Consider the following 17,735-nt stretch of genomic DNA (forward strand, 5'->3'; position numbering starts at 1 on the left):
GTTAATAATTCTAAAAAATAAATAATTGCCTCAAATAATTTTAGAAAAATATTTTCCTCTATCCTAAATCTTTAATGTAACAAAATATATATATTTTGTAATAGATATAAAATTATTATTATAAGAAAACAATTTTTTTAAGAAAGGATTTTTAAAAATTATAATTTATTATAATATAGAGTTTATTCATATTTATAATTATCTCAAATTAAAATATAATTTTTTACCACTACATAAATGTTATTCTTTTATAAAATATAGGTATAAAGAGGTTTTACTATAGTTTGCCAAGCCCAAGACCAGGCCCATATCTTATTTTAAAAGTTCAGGCCCTCTCAAAGCCCATCCAAATTAGGCGGGCTTTGGACGGGCCGGGCCTGGGCTTTTACAAATTTTTAAAATTTTTTTAATAAAAATATAATTTTTCAAAACATAATTATCCAATACATAATACTACAATAGGCTAAAAACTTAAACATAATTATCTAATACATGATTAGCCAACACAAAATATAAAAATACTAACATCACAAGTACCATACACAACATACAAATCAAGTAATCAACCACTAATATAAAAAAAAAAAAACTAATCCAATATTTGCGGGCCATCTTCGTCCTCATCCTTCAATTCCTCGCCAGTAAAAATTTCTTCTTCAGGAACTCCACCTGATAAAAAAAAGTGTTAAAATAAATAATAAAGCAAAATAATTAGTAATTAATTTTGTAAAAAAATGTTTTTATACCTCTACTGCTAGTAGCCCATAACCAATGCTGAGAGCACATGATAGCTTCCAACGTGTCTGGATGTAGTCTACTTCGATGTGGACTCAATGTTCTACCTCCCGTACTAAAAGCCGACTCCGAGGCAACAGTTGTCATAGGTATGGCTAGCAAATCCTTGGCCATCTCCACCAAAATAGGATATTTACCTTTGTTCATCTTCCACCATTGTAAAACATCAAAATCTGGAGTTCTTTTTACTAAAGGATCCTCCAAATACTTATCTAAGTCGGACTTCGAACTAATAGGTTGATTATTTTGGGTTGCATATGCATCAAAATCACCCATATCATCTATATTATCAAAATCAATATGAGATTGGTCAAAAGGAACAACAAGTGCTGTAGAAGACTCACCAACAACACCATATCTCGTAGTTACGGATTTGGCCTCATAAAAATTCATCATTTCATCACAAAGCTCCCGCACTCTCTTAAGTTGATTTTCAAGGCCGACTACATAAATCTTCAGATAATAATAATTAATCAACATCATCTTGTATCTCGGATCAAGAATAACAGCCATGACTAATACCCCACTAATCTCATCCCAATACTTCAAAAATTTTCCAATCATGTTATCCGTCATATTCTTAACTGCAGGAACATCGGATGTTTGCCACCCCTTCAATGCAATCATCATTTTACAAACCAATGGAAAAAAAAAGATTAGCAGTGGGGTATGTTGTACCCGAAAACATCTCAGTCAACTTTGAAAAATGCCTCAAATAATCTAGCATTTGCTTAGCCAACTCTCATTCCTCACTACTAGGCAAACACTTGTATTGTGGCTCAAGTGTTTGCAGTCGAGAAAAAACACTTTTGTACTTCACTGCAAGTTCAAGCATCACAAAAGTCGAATTCCATCTAGTTGGACAATCAAGCCCCAACTTTTTCACATCTATTTGTATTTGACGACATGCCAACTCAAACTTTTCCACCCGTTTTGGCGATGAACTCCAGTAAGATACACTGTCTCTAACACGTGTAATACCACTCTCAATCACCGACAACCCATCCTTCACAATTAAATTCAAAATATGAGCCGCACACCTCATATGAAAAAAAATTACCGCTCAATATCATTGACTCAATGGACAACAATCCCTTCAATCTTGCAACCATCGCATCATTAGTTGAACAATTATCCAAAGTAACCGTGGATAACTTTCTATCTAGATTCCAATCCATCAAACACTTCACCAAAATTTGGGAAATGCAATCAGCAGTATGTGGGGCTTGCACATATATAAATCTGTTCAAATTTAAATAAAAAATTTTTTAATTTAATAAAGTGCCTATGCTATACAAATTTAAATACAAAATTTAAATATTTAATAAAGTAAAAATACCTTAGAATTCGACTTTGCAAATGCCAAGAATTGTCAATGAAATGTCCTGTAACAGCCATATAACCTTTCTTTTGATTACAAGCCGTCCACATGTCTGTAGTAATTGCCACCCTACTATTAGTAATCTCCAACAAATTCATTGCCTTCCCCTTTTCAATATTATATATCTTAAATATCTCACTCTTTAAAGTGTTTCTGGACATATGCTTCACCAATGGATTGCAATAATCAACAAAATCTCTAAATGACTCATACTCCACAAATCTAAGAGGAAGCTCATGTTTAACAACAACTGTTGTAAGTTTTTGACGTGCAACCAATGGATCAAATTTCTGAATTCCAAGCTCACCACTTTCGGTTTTCACCAAGTGTTGCTTATTCTCAAAAACTTCTTCAATTGTCGGTTGATTAAAACCATGAATTTGTCTAGTATGTCTATTCAAATGACTAGTTCCCGACCCACAAGAAAGAACCGTTCCACAATGATTGCATTTTGCCTTTGATACACCACCAACATTTAGTTTTGTGAAATGGTCCCAACAATTTGAAACAACCCTCTGTTTTCTTTTTTTATCACTCCGCATTTCTTCTTGAACATTTTCTGACTCCACAGATGGATTTGAAGGCAAATTAGAAGATTCAGAAACATTTTCCATTATAAACCTATACAAAATTAAAGGAGATAAAATATTAAATTAATAAATTAATTAAGCTAAGTGTAAATGCAGTAAACGCATATTGCATTTACAAGCAAAGCAGTGACAGGACAATAAATTTACAATGTCCAGAACTCCATACAGTATGTCAGTATCTATACAATGAAGACATCACCTTAATAGTTAATAGTTAATACAGGCTGAGAAAATAATATGAATATGGAAATTAAACGCTCTGCAATTATAATATAAACACTCTGCAAAAAAATAACTCTACAAAAATAACAGCATGATCCAAATTTAAACACTCTGCAAAAATAACTTTGACAGAACAAATGCAAAGTTGCAAACTCTTATTTTGCTTTCAACGAAAATTGAACTTATCCAAATTTAGATGAACTCTCATTATCTAATCAATTCTGTCATTACAAAATTTAGAACAACAAACAGATCAAAAAAAGCAACCTCCAGGCCTCCATCAAGTTGAGAGCAAAACGAATTCCTAAATTAGAGACTGAACAAACTAAAGATAAAAAAGCAAACAAAGATGGAAAGAGAATAAACCTTGAATTTTAGATAATCGCGCGGCTGTGCTGGTGGGTGGGAGGAATCGCGCGGCTGTGCTGGTGGGTGGGAGGCACTGCTGGACACACGGGAGATGTTGTTGCTGCCTTGCTGGGTGGCTGGACGGTGGGTGGCTGGACGGTGGTTGATGCTGCTGCTGCTGGAATCTGTTGCTAACTTGCTGCTGCTGCTGGACGGTGGGTGGCTGATGGTTGATGCTGGCTGGACGTTGTTGGAATTTGGAGATGCTCGCTGCTGTTGGCTGCCGGCGGCGAGAACAGTGAGTGAGAAGTGAGAACGGAGAGGTGAGTGAGAAGTGAGGGAACGAGGGATTTTCGATTTAGGGATTTTGTCACAGTTGAAATTGAATATTATAAATGTTTTCCTAGTTACACTTACAAGTTACAGACTCATGGTCACGGGAATGACTAATGAGGGATTTTTAATTGTTTTGTTTTAGTTTTTTTTTATTTTAATTTTATGATATATTAATATATTATACAGTTTTTTTTAAAAAATATATATATATTATTTATTATAAAGTCCAGGCTTAAACCTGAGTTTTTCAGTCAGGCCCTTGACTGAGCCCATATGTTATGGGCTTTGTTAATTATGAGCCCTTATCCATAATTTCAAGCTGCGGGCCGGACTTAAAGCCCGCAGGCCTGGGTCAGCCCGGGCTTTTCTGCCAACCCTAGATTGAAAACGAAGAATTGCTTGTAAGCAAAAAGCATTCGGAAGACAAGGGGTGAAGATTCGCGGAGCATTGAGTTTTTGTTGAGCTTTTGATGGCTAAGGGTATTTTGGTCCGTAGTCGGGTTTTGTACTTTTGTTGTTAGAAAAGTAAAAGTCGTTGGACTTGGGCTATGTTTGAAAATTATCCAAAGTTGGCCATTTTTTGTAAATTACTATATATATTCTAGATCTTCAAAGAATGCAGCTTTAAAGAAAAATATTAGTAAATAATTTTTAAAGTGTAATGATACAATCATAAATTATTATATAAATTTATTTTATATAAATTAATGTAGTATAATAAAATTAATTAAATAATAATATAAATTAATAAAAATAAATTATATAAATTAAATAATATTTAATTTAATTAATCTTATTATACCACATTAATTTATATCAAATAAATTTTTATAAGAATTTACGACCGTATGATTACTCATCTTCAAATGACGTAGAGTCGTTGACTGCCAATTAACGACCTCCTTTCTCCAGGTATGTCCCGAATACAAAACCCAAAACCCCTAAACCCATAACTGTAAATTTTCCCAAACTTTCCATCACTTTCCCGAGAAAAAGGAAATAAAACCAACATGGCCACAAGACTTACCCACCATCTCAGATCCCAATTTCTCAACGCCATCCGCCACAATCCCCGCCTCCTCTCAACCACCTCGGCAGCCGCCGCCACCACCTCAATCCCTAAATCTCCAGTGCCAATTCTCTCCCACCTCTCCGATCTCCGCCAAGTCCCCACCAGTACCACCAATTCCATCCGCTTCTTCTCCACTGCCCGCCGCTTCCCGGCCCGCCCCAACCGGGTCGATATCGGAGCCCGAGCCCGACAGATGCAGAGCCGCCGCCTCTGGACTTACGCACTAACCTTCAGCTGCATCGCCGGCTTCATAGTAATCGTCCTAAATAACTTTCAAGACCAATTAGTCTTCTACGTAACCCCATCTGAAGCCCTCGAAAAATATCAATCAAACCCCTCGAAAAACAAATTCAGACTCGGGGGTTTGGTGCTCGAAGGCAGCGTGGCCCACCCCGCCTCGTCGTCCGAAATGGAGTTCGTTGTGACGGATTTAGTTACAGATATTTTAGTTAGGTATCAGGGTTCGTTGCCCGATTTATTTAGAGAGGGACATTCCGTTGTTGTTGAGGGATTTATTAAGCCGATTACAGAAGAGATTAAGAATGTGAAATCGGAGAAGAGTGTTTCGGAGAATGCTAGAAGTAGAGATTGTTTCTTTTCAGCCACCGACGTTTTGGCTAAGCATGATGAGAAGTATATGCCTCAAGAAGTTGCGGCGGCGATTGAGAAGAACAAGAAGATGTTGGAGGAGCAGCAGCAGCAGGAGGGAGGTAAAGATTCGTAAATAGATTCATTTAATTATAATTGATTTTGATGGAATTATACATGTATTTGATTGAATATTGGATATTTGGTGATTCTTTTGACGTGAGGAAGAGCTGAAGATGAATGTTGATGTAGTGCCACGTAAGTGGTTTTTGCACCGATTCTATCATTCTTTCCTCAATGATTTTGAGGGATTTTGAAATTTACATTGTTCTACTCATTAATAAAGGCTATGATTCAGAACTGGGGTTCAGGAAGTATGGAATTTGTGATGGTTGATTGCCATTCAACTAAGTTTAATTCGGTTTGTGAATCCTTTGTCTGTCGCATTATTGTCTTACTGATTGCTGGAATTAACTTTTGTGGGATCTGAGAATTCTTTGGCTGTTGGATTAGGTCTCATTGATTGCTGGAATTTATATTTTGTTGGTAGAAATATGAGCTTCGATCTGAGGATTGGAATTTCGTGGTTGTCAGGCAAAAGTTTATATTCTTCTCTACGGACCTGATGAGGTGCGTGACTGCACGCCACCTGATCATAGTTCTTCTTCTCTAAGCTAATTTTTGTTCTATTTTATCTAACTTTAATGCATTTTATGAGGAATAGTCAGGAATGTGGGAAATTGGATCCGATGCCAGGTCAGGCAATTTCAATTGTTTAGGCTGCAAGTATTTTAGGAAATTTTGTTGGCTGATCTTCAAATGATAAATGAATTGGGTTTTTCGCTTCTCTGTTTAACTTTGAGAAATCTTCCTTGTGAGGATGTTAGCCTTTGCTGAGTGTGAGCCCTCTATGCTTCAGTAGTAAAATGCAATGGATTTTTATCATTTTATTTCTTCAAATTACTTTACTGTGTTTATGAAGTTGTCAATACCAAACCTCATTGACAACTAAATATTAGTCCATTCTTTTGGAATGGGGTGTTTTTCCAATTTGCTGTGACTGTGAAGTATGTCTGGTTGTGATTGTCTAAATGTATCGAATAGGCAATCTGTAATGATTGTTGAAAATGCAGTTTAATTGTGAACTTATAAAGATGAGATTTTGCTATAGTGTTCCAAGAAATAGTTACAAGTTGGATTTGGATAGAGTTCCTGATCTTGAATGTTGAAACTGATATATGGAAAGCATCTGCAATAAGCCTAAGCCTAAGGCAATAGTATTGTTATGATTTCATGTAACATGATGTTAAAGGATATAACTTCTCGGCTTCTCGCAGCTTCAAGTTGCTTTCCTTCTCCAACTTCTAATTGCTGCAAATTCTCCGGCCACAGTTGGATAATCAGCTGTTTTGGGTGATGTTATGCATGTTTGTCCTTATCTTAATCTTTGTGGCTGTATTGTCCCTGTGTGGGTGGATTTCTCGGTAATACAAATACCTAGCAATCCAAGGATGAATTGGAAAACGCATATTTTTTCTGAATTATCAATTTTTTCAATAGAATCCTTAGCTTTGTTTATATAACTGAATATTGTTATTGATTTTTTGGAGAAATATCTTGCTCCTTGTCCTATACTGGAAACGGTTATGATTTCTCTGGACTTTGTTACTGGAATTTTAATTTATCAAGTTCCATAAACTGTAAACACTTTGCAATTAGTATAATGTGTGTGTGTGTCATTCTCTAGTGAGAATACTAATAAAAAATTTTAAAAAAAACACAGATTTCAATATATTAACACACAAAAAAATATAATTTTCAATGTATTGAAATATGTATTTTTTTATATGTTAGTGAAATGTCCTCACTAGAAAGACTATATATATATATATATATTTATCAAATCTATATGGGTTATATGTATGTTTCAGTTAGTGGAAGTATTTCTTTCATTCATGGTGACAAGATGATGCTGGCCATCTTGATTTTTGGAAAATTGAAGGTAAATATAGTATAGGTGTAAGAGCAAATTAACATATATTTGGTCATTTTAATGATATTGACACCAACAACTCCTTAGTTGAGTTGGTTGGCATTTCCTCACCTTACTTATAAGGTGGAGTGTTCGAGTATCCATAATTGTGGAGTAATATATGCATATTTCGAATACTCTAGCCTTACGCATAAGGGGAGGAGATGTCAACCAACTCAATTAAGAAGTTGTTATTTTTAAAATTATAGCATATGAACAAATTAATGTGGTACATTATAATTTGATTGTTATATGACTATAAATTTTACTTCATTTTAAGTAAAGTTATTTCTAACATCACTCTCAGAAGTTTCTTCCATATTTTTTTCGGTCATGTATTAAAATTTGTGCTTTTTTTTTTCAATAGCATTTCTACATTGTTGAAGTAAGAGAATTATTTTATATAAGTATTGACATAAAATTAATAATACTATACATGCATATTTTTGTAAAATTCTTTATAGAATTATGGCTTTTCAATTATAATTTATTTATCCTTTCAAAAACAATATAATTTATTTTTACAAACAAATATGAAAGAAGGAAAAAAAATATATTTGTGTATCCTTTAATTTTTTTCAGCATGGTATCAAACATTATTCATACCGAAATAACAAAAATAAAGAGTTATCTTTTAATTTAATAATGTTTAACTTATACCATGTAGAGCCCATGCTCTCACAAGAGAGTAAGAGCATGGTTTGAGTCCCCATATTATAATTAATTTCCTTCATTAACTATAGTATAATTGAGTAGTGACAGTCTTTTTTTTTTAATGTGAGTAGAATAGATGTCTATTGAATATTTATGAGGGTAATTGTCTAATTATAACATCAATAATAATCTAATTAGTCTCTAGTAGAGTAGATATTCCTTAAATATTTATGAAGGTAATTGTCTAATTATAAATATAAGTAATAGTTTGATAATGCATTTACTAAATGGGAATAAGAATAGATTGAAATCGAAATATCTTGAAATCAGAATTAGAATAAATTTGTTTACTTAAATTGTAAGAATCGAAATCAGAATGAATTGCATTCTTATTAATGTGTTTACTTTATTTAGCAATTGGAATGGATTGTTATAAGGGTAATTTTTAAAAACCTCCCCTGAGGTTTGGGCTTGTTGCAAGTAGATGGCGAGAATTGATTTATTTGTAAAAAACCCCCTACCGTCAGTTAAGTTTAACATTGACCGTTAGTTGACCGTGCAAAGACAATATTACCCTTAACAATAGTTTGTAAACGAAAATAACTAAAAAAAAACCAAAATTATTGGTGCAAAAAGCACAAACCCTATTTTTTGATAATTTTATCCTTGTTAATTCTAAAAATTTACAATATCATAGTTAAAGATTATGACTATTTCATTTTTAAATTTTTAATTTTATCTTTCTTGTAGGAATTTTAAGGAAATATCAATAATTTAAAGAGGATTTTTTAATTTTTTAATTTTAACTTTTTTATAGAAACTTTAAGAAAATATCAATAATTTAAAAAGTGTAAAATAGCTAATAATTTTGATTTTTTTTTTAGTTATTTTCGTTTATAAACTATTGTTAAGGGTAATATTGTCTTTGCACGGTCAACTAACGGTCAATGTTAAACTTAACTGACGGTAGGGGGTTTTTTACAAATAAATCAATTCTCGCTATCTACTTGCAACAAGCCCAAACATCAGGGGAGGTTTTTAAAAATTACCCATTGTTATAAAGGGTAATTTTCAAAAACTTCCCCTGAGGTTTGAGGCTGTTGCAAGTAGATGGCCAAGATTATTTTATTTGTAAAAAAGCACATGCCATCAGTTAAATTTTCTGTTGACTGGTAGTTGACTTAGAAAAGACTATATTATCCCTAGTGACAGTGCACTGAGATCCTTTGCAACTCTCTTCAGTCAACTAGCAAGAAGTTGAGATTAAAATAGCAAAAATTGTGTGCTGCCACCCGTACAACCCTCTAAAACATCATTTTCCAGGTCAAGATCACTAAAGTACAGTACACCAGTTTCATTTCTATGCTTGATAGTTCTCGCAGGAGAAGTCCTACCACTTAAATGGATCAACGAATCAACACACGAAGAAGATGAAACACCATCCTGCTGATAATCATCTTCCCCAAGCAGTAAGCAAGAAGATTCAGATGATTCATTCGAAAACAGAAATTCCATATGATGACCATATTTTTCTGATGGAGAAAACTGCTGAGCTGGAGCATATTTTTCAACCACCAAAGACACTCCAGGAGAATCTATTAAATTAGAATTTATCTGGGATAAAGCACCATAAGAGCAAGTTGTTGTGGAGCCATCGGCTTGAATCATAGAATTGCAGTCTGAATCATCAACAGACTCTTCAGAGCATGTATCAAACTTTTTGTTAGAGGCCGCAACAGAGTTTTTCTACAAAGGATGATGTAAAATGTCAGAAACGCAATGAAGCAGATTCACCAGGAAAACAAAAATAAAATCTCTTACAACCAATCTTAGATGTTGAACTCAAAAATAGTCGTTCCCTTAAAGCAGACGCCAAAAGAAGGAAAAAAAAAAAAACTTCTTCGATTTAAGGAAAAAGCTAAAACTCTTTACCTTCTTGAGATCTGCCGTTAAAACTCGGTCTGAGTTGAGATTAGCATTACTCAAAAATCTGCGTTGCGACTGCTCCAACCTTCTCCGAATGCATCCAACATTATCTGTAGGCATAGCAACCGTACAAGTGACCTTATCAAAATCTGGAACCTGTGACAAAACTTGTCAGTACTCAGCTTGTATTTCAAATTGACTAGAGAACAATCTTCGTATGTAGTGATGCATGTGTAAGAATACATGCTTCTGAGGCAAATGGACAGAGTGATCATACAAATCTTACATTTAATTGCCTTGACCTTGCTTTCTTTGAAAGGGATCGTATACACATACACGACTCAGAAAACGCCGTCCATTTTTGCTATTTTAATCTCAACTTCATGAGATGTTTGCTAGTTGACTGACTGAAGAGAGTTGCAAAGGATCTCAGTACACTGTCACTAGGGATAATATAGTCTTTTCAAAGTCAACTACCAGTCAACAGAAAATTTAACTGACGACAGGGAGCTTTTTACAAATAAAACAATCTTGGCCATCTACTTGCAACAGCCTCAAACTTCTGGGGAGGTTTTTAAAAATTACCCATGTTATAAATTACTAAAATGCTCTTTGTTAATTGTTGTCCATAATATTATTTGTATATATTATAATAACTATTATAAGAAAAAATAAGAAAATTATCTCCATATCATCTCTCTTTTGTCATATATATATATATATATATATAACAATCACAGAATTTTGACATGTTCTCTACAACATTTTTGTTTCTAAACTTATATCAACCAATCACTTTGACACTAACATATCCGTTAAATAATTTAACTAAAATAACTGTTTTACCCTTAGATGAATTAAAAGACTATTTTATCCTATAAAATTTTAAAAAATAAAAATTATAATAACAAGAATATCCCTAAATTTAATAAAATAAATAAATCCCATAACCCAATATGTTAAATTTTGTAATTATAATTTTTTATTTATCAAAATTTAAAGAAAGCTTTGAATGTTAATTTAGTTTGCACTAGATAAAGGTTGGCATGCACACTACAAAAAAAATTATAATTACAAAAATAGAAAAATGAAAAAAATTATCAATATATTTTTAATACAATTTAATAATTTTCAATATCCGACATGTCATAAATTGATAAATATATTTTAGTTATTTAGTTAAATATTAATAATCATACTAAGAAATTAGTATTGTATATCATTTGAAAACAATAAATTTTAAAACAAATTAAAGTGAAAGTAAATTTTTGGGTATTTTGATTTATTCATCTTATGAGTGTAAAATAATCATAATGAATTTATATTAAAAGTAACGTTAATAGTCAAATATTAATAAAATAATATAATCACATAAACTAAGAATGAACTTAATTGATTAATTCTCTTGATTTACTTTTTTGTTTAGATTTTTCAAAGATTTATTATAATAATTTTCTAAGGTAAATTTCTGCGGGCTGGAAATATCACCGTCCAAATAAATAATGGGTGAGGTACCGTACAAGATGCTTTTTCTTCATGGATAGATGACCGACGAAAAAATAAATAAAACGCCACCGGATCACCGTTTATCTTCTAGAACACCGACCAGCCGTTGCGTGTATAAAAGCGATTTCCGTTATATACATTTGCACTGTTCTTTCTTTCTTCCAAAAGCCCTTGTTTTTCGGTCTCTCCGTCACTAGTCAACAAAGTACACCTTTTTCCTATTTCAGGTTCCGCCACGTGCCCAGTTGGATTTATCTGGGATGAATAAAATGAAGAAGAATTCGAAAAACGATAGCAGTAACAACAACAACAACAACGAACAAGTCGATTGGGAGATGAGGCCAGGTGGCATGCTTGTGCAGAGAAGGGACGACGATAATTACGATCATCAAGACGGCGCTGCAGCTTCTGTTTCAGGGGGACCCGTGATCAGGATCAATGTCGCTCGAGGTCCTTCTCAGTACGAGGTTCATGTCCCTGCTCGATCCACTTTCGGTATCTCTCTTTGTATTTGGCCCCATTTACAGTTTGCTCTTAAGTTCTTGTTATTGTTAATTTTTTTTATCAATTTTTATTTATAATGAATGGGATTACTGGTGCTTGTTTCTGTTTTCAGAAAATATGTATATGTATTGATGATATTGTAGCAATGTTGTCAGATCGAAAATTTATTATAATCCGAGTGACTTGTAAAATATGGCGTCAGTTGAGGCGCTCTTGTGTGAAATGGAACCATTTGGTATCAATTATACTGTTGGAAGTTGAGCGGTAAACATCAGCCCCTAGTAAAAGGGGGTGTTTACTTACACTTTAAGCACAAGCATATGCATTTGGTATCCAAACTGAACTACTGATGGAGTGTGACCCTTATATGTTGCAAGTAATTGTGTGATCAGGGTATTGAAATTGAATCATTTGTATGTATTTTTGGTTTTTTTTTTAATCATGATGATAGGGGATTTGAAGAAAGCAATTTCAGAGAAGACGGGATTGGATCCTCAAGAGCAGAAAGTTTTATTCAGAGGCAAGGAGAAAGAGGACAATGAGCATTTAGATGTGTCAGGTATGAAAGATAAATCGAAGGTTTTGCTTTTGGAGGAATTGACAAACAAAGAGAAGAAACCTAAGGAAGTGAAGGATAGCCCAGAGAAGAAACATGAGTATGCTAAGGATAGCGAAGAGATGAGAAAGGCTCTACAAGCAATTGCAGGAGTCAGAGCGGAGGTTGATAAGCTCTCAGAAAGGGTAAATTTCAAGGGTACCTTGTTAATGTGTTATCTTTATTGGTTAGGTTCTGTTGAGGCTTATCTTGCTTCCTTCATTTTTGCAGGTTGCTTCCTTGGAGGTAGCTGTGAATGGTGGGACCAAGGTGCCGAGCGAGGAATTAGATACATCAGCAGAGTTGCTCATGAAGGAGCTGCTAAAACTGGATGGTATCGAAGCCGAAGGTGAAGCAAAAGTACAGCGGAAGACTGAGGTCAGTATCTTTACGCATTGAGTTTATATTTACTGCATTTTGCAAAAACTTGGATACAGTTTTAATTTGTTTGGACTTTTGAAAAATTGTTGGTCCTGTATGAATGTGATTGTCTTTCCGTTTTCCTTGTTTTACATTTGTTGTTCTTTGCCTTTGTCTTGTTATACTGCATGTCCATTCGACTGAAGTTAGAGGATTTGTGTACGGTAGGAGGTTTGATTGCATTGTGTTTTATCATCTGTGTTTTAGATCTCATTATTATTGACTTCTGTCAGTTATTGCATTGAAATCTGAGTGCTTCTGGCTAGAATGTCAGCATATTTTCTCCTGGCATACTTGGTATAAATTGAAAACTCCACTGAGAACTGTCAAATGGAGTGATGCATTTTCTATTATATATTTCAGTGAGTGATGCGAACTGAATTGGGTGTTATGATATATATCTTCGACTTTATGATATCAAATCATTGATGTATATTGGTATCTCGTGCTATGCTATAGAGGAAAGCTTTTCCTATATTTCGTATGGTATACATGGAACCCTGTATAACTTTTGTGTTAAGATTCAATCTTTACAAGATTATATATGTAATCCTGGACTTTTTACCATCATTGGATGGTGGTGACAGGTGCGTCGTGTACAGAAGTTCCATGAGACACTGGACAATCTAAAGGCAATAAATTCCAACCCGTTTTGTGACAGTAGTAACGCTATAAAGGTGGTAACCCAATGGGAGACCTTTGACTCTGGTATGGGAAGTTTGAATCCCCCTCCCCTGGCGCCATCCTCGACGACTATAAATCAAGATTGGGAACGGTTTGATTAGTTAAATATCTGCTCTATTGTTCAAAAATCTGTTGAACTTAATATATAATATAAGCTTCGGGGGCACTTTCTTTATTATTATCAGTGTCCTATTTGGAGCTTTAACTCTTGCTTTGGAGTTAAGAGACCTTACAAATGTAGGAAAGACTTGACAGTCGGCTAGAACTGAACATATTGATCAATTTTGCATGATTTGATATGCTATTGCTACATTCAGATTACCTATCTTGTTTGATTGATTAAGGTGTTTGTAAATGTCTTCACATAAAGATCAAACAGAAGTTTAATGCATCTCAAGTCTGTTATTACTCCCTCTGTTATGTTTGTATGTTTCTGTCTGTCCTTGTCAAGACAGAGCATAGGCTTGTTCTCTTTGAACGGCAGGAATCCCTATCCTGAGCTCTTCTTCAGTCATTTGATGAGGGCTATCAATCTTAAGCATAAATGGAAGTGAATTCTACAATCATATGGCTGATTGTTTTCTTTTCTTTTTTGCTTAATTGGACATGATAATATCTAAAAGCTGACCGAGCTTGCACTTAATCAGATTCCACAATCCTGTGCATTCAATGTGTTTGCAGCTGAGCCGTGTATAAGCTTTCATCGATAGTCCCTTCTCACCCAAATTTCCTATGAGATCTTATATCACCGGCACGCTTTAGCTTGATTTTCAACCTTCTAAATTGACCCAAGTCCGTCCATGAGTCACGGTCGATGAACCATTTGTCACTTCAATGCACAAGTTGGACAAGACTCGGGCAATCCTCAAGTTGTATATGATGTAGTTCATAGCCAGTAAATTTTATCCGTTAGATTTCAATCCAATCCAATGCATGAGAAATAATTAAGTCAAATGAGCAACAGGTGGGTTGTCAATTGAATGGCCTTGCCCTATGGGCTGTAACTTAGCAAGAGGCAGGTGTCAGAATTTAATGTTTTTAGTTGGGTTTGCATTAAATCTATTAAAATTTGTACAGCAGATGGGGCAGATCTTCTGTATCTATCAAGTTAAATAATGTCAGGACAAAAAAGGCTGTGGTCACGTATGATTTTTGGGTTTGAAGTGCTTGGAGTGTTCTGCCTTGACCGCCACTCATTCTCTGTTGCTGATGGAAGTAAAGGTGTGTGTACCAAATATTTCACTGTTATGTTAAGTAAAATTGAGATGAAGTACAATAGCTACAAACGGATCTTTGACTTTTGTTCTTGACTCACGAAAGCAACAAGATGGCATCTGATTTTCACCAACAGGTTTGGAGATGATAAAGGAAAATCAACATTCGGTTAATCATTCAAATCATTCAACTTACAAAACTGTATTTACAGTAAGCTTACAGAAACTAACACAATCCAGAATACTCAAAGGTTAATGGTAACCCCTCGTGCACCATTAACATAGGGCGACGGTGCAATGTCCTCCGAGTAGGAAGACCCATGCCAGCCGTGCTTTCTCGGGTCATACTTCTCTCCGTCGCCCCAGAGAGCGTAAGCTTCTTCTCCGTGAACGGCGTCATCTCCGATCGCGAGCTGCTCCTCAGGCATTCTCAATGGAATGAATATCCTTATTGCCAGGAGAATGATTGTTGTGGAAACTAAATTCCAGGCGATAACAAACAGAGCCCCAACAATCTGCTTCAGAAATTGCACCCCGCCTTTCCCCCCGTAGAATGCTCCTCTTGTGGGCTCTGGTAGTGTGAGCTTGCACAGTTGTGGCTCCGCAAATAGCCCGGTCAGTAGCCCGCCCAACAGCCCAGTCACCGCGTGCGTGTGAAACACAGCCAGTGTGTCATCCACCTGTAATCACATTACAAAATTGCTTTGATGATGCGTCTCATCTGCCTATCAACCTTCAATTGCTTTTCAAAACAGACACTTGTCTTTTAACATATATTAAAAATCAAATTGCTTTAAGTAAACCAGGAAGAAATTATAATTTTGAAGGGTGCAATGGTATTATTGTCATTTCACGTGCAGCGTGACGGTGATACGTTAGAAATATGACCACAATTAGCCATTATCAAATCACAAAAAAGTGTTGTATTATATTCTAAACCTTGTCAATAATTATGATGTATACATTTTCTAAATTAACACCATATAATATAATTTTACTTTTTGTTTGTGATTTCTTAGTTGGAAATTTTGAAAAATCAATATCGGCGTCTCCCTAAAGAGGTTCCGTGTGCATTGAAGCCACCTATGCTATCATAATTAGCTGAACTTTATGGTCACTTTTTTAGTGGGAATTGAATAGGCGGCCCTGCACTTGAGTCAAGCCTCAATTAACATCAAGTCAATGGCGCATATCACGTGTGTTTTTTTTTTTTTTTAACAAAAGAAGCAATAGTAAGAAAGTAAAAGAGTTTCAAAAATGTAAAACTTACCTGTTGAAGAAGACTACACTTCTTGTGAAGAATCATCATAGTTACCCATGGAATGCTACCAGAAAGAATGCCCATTACAATAGCCGCCCATGATTGTACCAGCCCTGAGATATTTTATGCTTCTGTTAGAATACAAAACCCAGTGATTTTATACCATGAAAATTGAAACGCGGTGTTGATGCATACCAGCTCCTGGGGTGATGCAAACAAGGCCAGTCATCATGCCCTGAACAGCTCCGATAACTGAAGGCTTCCCAAAGAAGATAACATCAAGACATGTCCAAACAAGAAGGCTCGTGGCCGCCGCTACATTTGTGTTTAGAATAGCGATCGAAGAGGCGATATGAGCAGCATAAGGAGCCCCACCGTTGAAACCCGACCATCCCATCCACAGCAGCCCGGCTCCCGCAAGCATGAGCAGCACATTATTCGGAGGAAACCTCTCTTTGTCGCTCTTTAGCCTGGGTCCAACCTGTATATATATATATATATATATGAAGACAATTAAAGTGATTTCATCAACAAATCAATTATATGTTTCATAATAATGCAATTGATCGGGGTATGTTTGTAACTATTGTGCTTCGGTTACGTGGTTAATGGACTTACCCAATAGGCGGCAGTGAGACCGGCAATTCCTGAGGAGACGTGAATAACATAGCCACCAGAATAATCAATGACACCCCACTGATAAAGGAAGCCACCACCCCAAAGACTAAAAGCACCTACAGTGTAAGAAAACATGAGCCATAACGGCACAAAGGCCATCCAGGCCCTGATATTCATTCGACCAAGAACGGAGCCGGCTAGCAAAATAACCGTGATCGCAGCAAAAGTGAACTGAAAATACACAAGTGTAGCCATAGCATAGAAAGGTTCAGTGGTCACAGTTTTGCCATCAACTTCGTGGGTGCTTTCTGGGACTCTGGCTCGACCAACAAGGTACTTTTGGCCTAGAGCAGGGGCGCCCTTGCCCCAGAAAGGGAGCAGTTGGTCACCAAAAGCCATGCGATAGCATACAAGGACCCAGCAAATGAGCACGGCAGCAAAGGCATAGAGCACCATGAAGGCTGAGTTGACTGCCCACTTTTTCTTGACGATGCTGGCGTATATGATAAGGAGACCCGGCATGCTTTGGATTCCGACGAGTGTCGATGCCGTCATCTGCCATGCACTGTCACCTTTGTTGAGCCAGTCGGGGACTGCCGGCAGCTCCTGTTGGTAAGCTATTGGAATTGGAGGAGTAGCCATGGCTCAAGGCTGAAGCTCAACTCTGTGAAAATATAATTTTGTTAGCAGTTGTGTTTATCATAGACTTGTTGTATTATTTGTATGTATATACGGAACTGGATCAAAGCTTTGGGGACCATCAATTGTTTGTTTAGCATGCTAATTTGGAAATGTCTTTGAAAGTTCGTGTGAAAATTCAAAGGATTTTCAGCTACTTTTTCCGACTTAAGTGATGGGCGGACGGTAAGTACAACGGTGGTTAGGTTTGTCCTATGTATGACATTTAGTATTAAATTTGTCATCATGACTTATGGAGGCCACCAAACAGTGACGTTTCTCCATCTTCAACTTGTACAAGAACTTTCTTC

The 17,735-nt window shown here is 35.5% G+C and overlaps 4 protein-coding genes across 8 annotated transcripts; 2 read left to right on the forward strand and 2 right to left on the reverse strand.

The window, feature by feature from the left end:
* The first annotated feature begins 4,549 nt into the window (after positions 1 to 4,549).
* On the forward strand, positions 4,550 to 6,876 carry LOC102615866 (cytochrome c-type biogenesis protein CcmE homolog, mitochondrial). 5 transcript variants are annotated; one of them, XM_052443881.1, is made up of 3 exons: positions 4,550 to 5,454; positions 5,846 to 5,962; positions 6,057 to 6,188. In XM_052443881.1, exons 1-2 carry the CDS (start codon positions 4,683 to 4,685, stop codon positions 5,956 to 5,958), a joined length of 885 nt encoding a protein of 294 aa, XP_052299841.1. In that variant the 5' UTR covers positions 4,550 to 4,682; the 3' UTR covers positions 5,959 to 5,962; positions 6,057 to 6,188. The 5 variants fall into 5 exon arrangements, 4 of the variants coding, with proteins under 4 accessions (XP_052299841.1, XP_052299842.1, XP_052299840.1 ...); XR_008055866.1 differs by having other exon boundaries at positions 4,552 to 5,454; positions 5,883 to 5,962; XM_052443882.1 differs by lacking the exons at positions 5,846 to 5,962; positions 6,057 to 6,188 and adding an exon at positions 6,670 to 6,876.
* Positions 6,877 to 9,281: 2,405 nt separating this feature from the next.
* LOC102621017 (uncharacterized) lies at positions 9,282 to 10,293 on the reverse strand. Its single transcript, XM_006481019.4, has 3 exons — positions 10,231 to 10,293; positions 9,951 to 10,100; positions 9,282 to 9,764 (listed from the first exon to the last, which is right to left on the reverse strand). Exons 1-3 carry the CDS (start codon positions 10,276 to 10,278, stop codon positions 9,282 to 9,284), a joined length of 681 nt encoding a protein of 226 aa, XP_006481082.2. The 5' UTR covers positions 10,279 to 10,293.
* A 1,194-nt stretch (positions 10,294 to 11,487) lies between these two features.
* On the forward strand, positions 11,488 to 14,064 carry LOC102621292 (BAG family molecular chaperone regulator 4). The gene is made up of 4 exons (XM_006481020.4): positions 11,488 to 11,945; positions 12,406 to 12,695; positions 12,781 to 12,927; positions 13,557 to 14,064. Exons 1-4 carry the CDS (start codon positions 11,711 to 11,713, stop codon positions 13,752 to 13,754), a joined length of 870 nt encoding a protein of 289 aa, XP_006481083.1. The 5' UTR covers positions 11,488 to 11,710; the 3' UTR covers positions 13,755 to 14,064.
* Positions 14,065 to 15,013: 949 nt separating this feature from the next.
* On the reverse strand, positions 15,014 to 17,618 carry LOC102621578 (ammonium transporter 2). Its single transcript, XM_006481021.4, has 4 exons — positions 16,747 to 17,618; positions 16,324 to 16,609; positions 16,138 to 16,241; positions 15,014 to 15,547 (listed from the first exon to the last, which is right to left on the reverse strand). The coding sequence occupies exons 1-4, from the start codon at positions 17,386 to 17,388 to the stop codon at positions 15,113 to 15,115; spliced, it is 1,467 nt and encodes a 488-aa protein (XP_006481084.1). The 5' UTR covers positions 17,389 to 17,618; the 3' UTR covers positions 15,014 to 15,112.
* Positions 17,619 to 17,735: the final 117 nt, after the last annotated feature.

This window comes from Citrus sinensis, chromosome 6, assembly GCF_022201045.2.
Source record: "Citrus sinensis cultivar Valencia sweet orange chromosome 6, DVS_A1.0, whole genome shotgun sequence".
NCBI classification, from domain to species: Eukaryota; Viridiplantae; Streptophyta; class Magnoliopsida; order Sapindales; family Rutaceae; genus Citrus; species Citrus sinensis.

Excerpts from the sequence above, each read along its gene's own strand:
- LOC102621292 (XM_006481020.4), top strand. The coding sequence starts at position 11,711 with ATGAATAAAATGAAGAAGAATTCGAAAAACGATAGCAGTAACAACAAC. Across the intron at positions 11,946-12,405 it reads CCCTGCTCGATCCACTTTCG|GGGATTTGAAGAAAGCAATT; the intron begins GTATCTCTCTTT and ends TCATGATGATAG. Across the intron at positions 12,696-12,780 it reads TTGATAAGCTCTCAGAAAGG|GTTGCTTCCTTGGAGGTAGC; the intron begins GTAAATTTCAAG and ends TCATTTTTGCAG.
- LOC102621578 (XM_006481021.4), bottom strand. The coding sequence starts at position 17,388 with ATGGCTACTCCTCCAATTCCAATAGCTTACCAACAGGAGCTGCCGGCA. Across the intron at positions 16,242-16,323 it reads TTGCATCACCCCAGGAGCTG|GGCTGGTACAATCATGGGCG; the intron begins GTATGCATCAAC and ends AAAATATCTCAG. Across the intron at positions 15,548-16,137 it reads AGTGTAGTCTTCTTCAACAG|GTGGATGACACACTGGCTGT; the intron begins GTAAGTTTTACA and ends ATGTGATTACAG.
- LOC102615866 (XM_052443880.1), top strand. The coding sequence starts at position 4,683 with ATGGCCACAAGACTTACCCACCATCTCAGATCCCAATTTCTCAACGCC. Across the intron at positions 5,455-5,845 it reads GCAGCAGCAGCAGGAGGGAG|GTCTCATTGATTGCTGGAAT; the intron begins GTAAAGATTCGT and ends CTGTTGGATTAG.
- LOC102621017 (XM_006481019.4), bottom strand. The coding sequence starts at position 10,278 with ATGTGTATACGATCCCTTTCAAAGAAAGCAAGGTCAAGGCAATTAAAT. Across the intron at positions 10,101-10,230 it reads CAAGGTCAAGGCAATTAAAT|GTTCCAGATTTTGATAAGGT; the intron begins GTAAGATTTGTA and ends GTTTTGTCACAG. Across the intron at positions 9,765-9,950 it reads TAACGGCAGATCTCAAGAAG|AAAAACTCTGTTGCGGCCTC; the intron begins GTAAAGAGTTTT and ends CATCCTTTGTAG.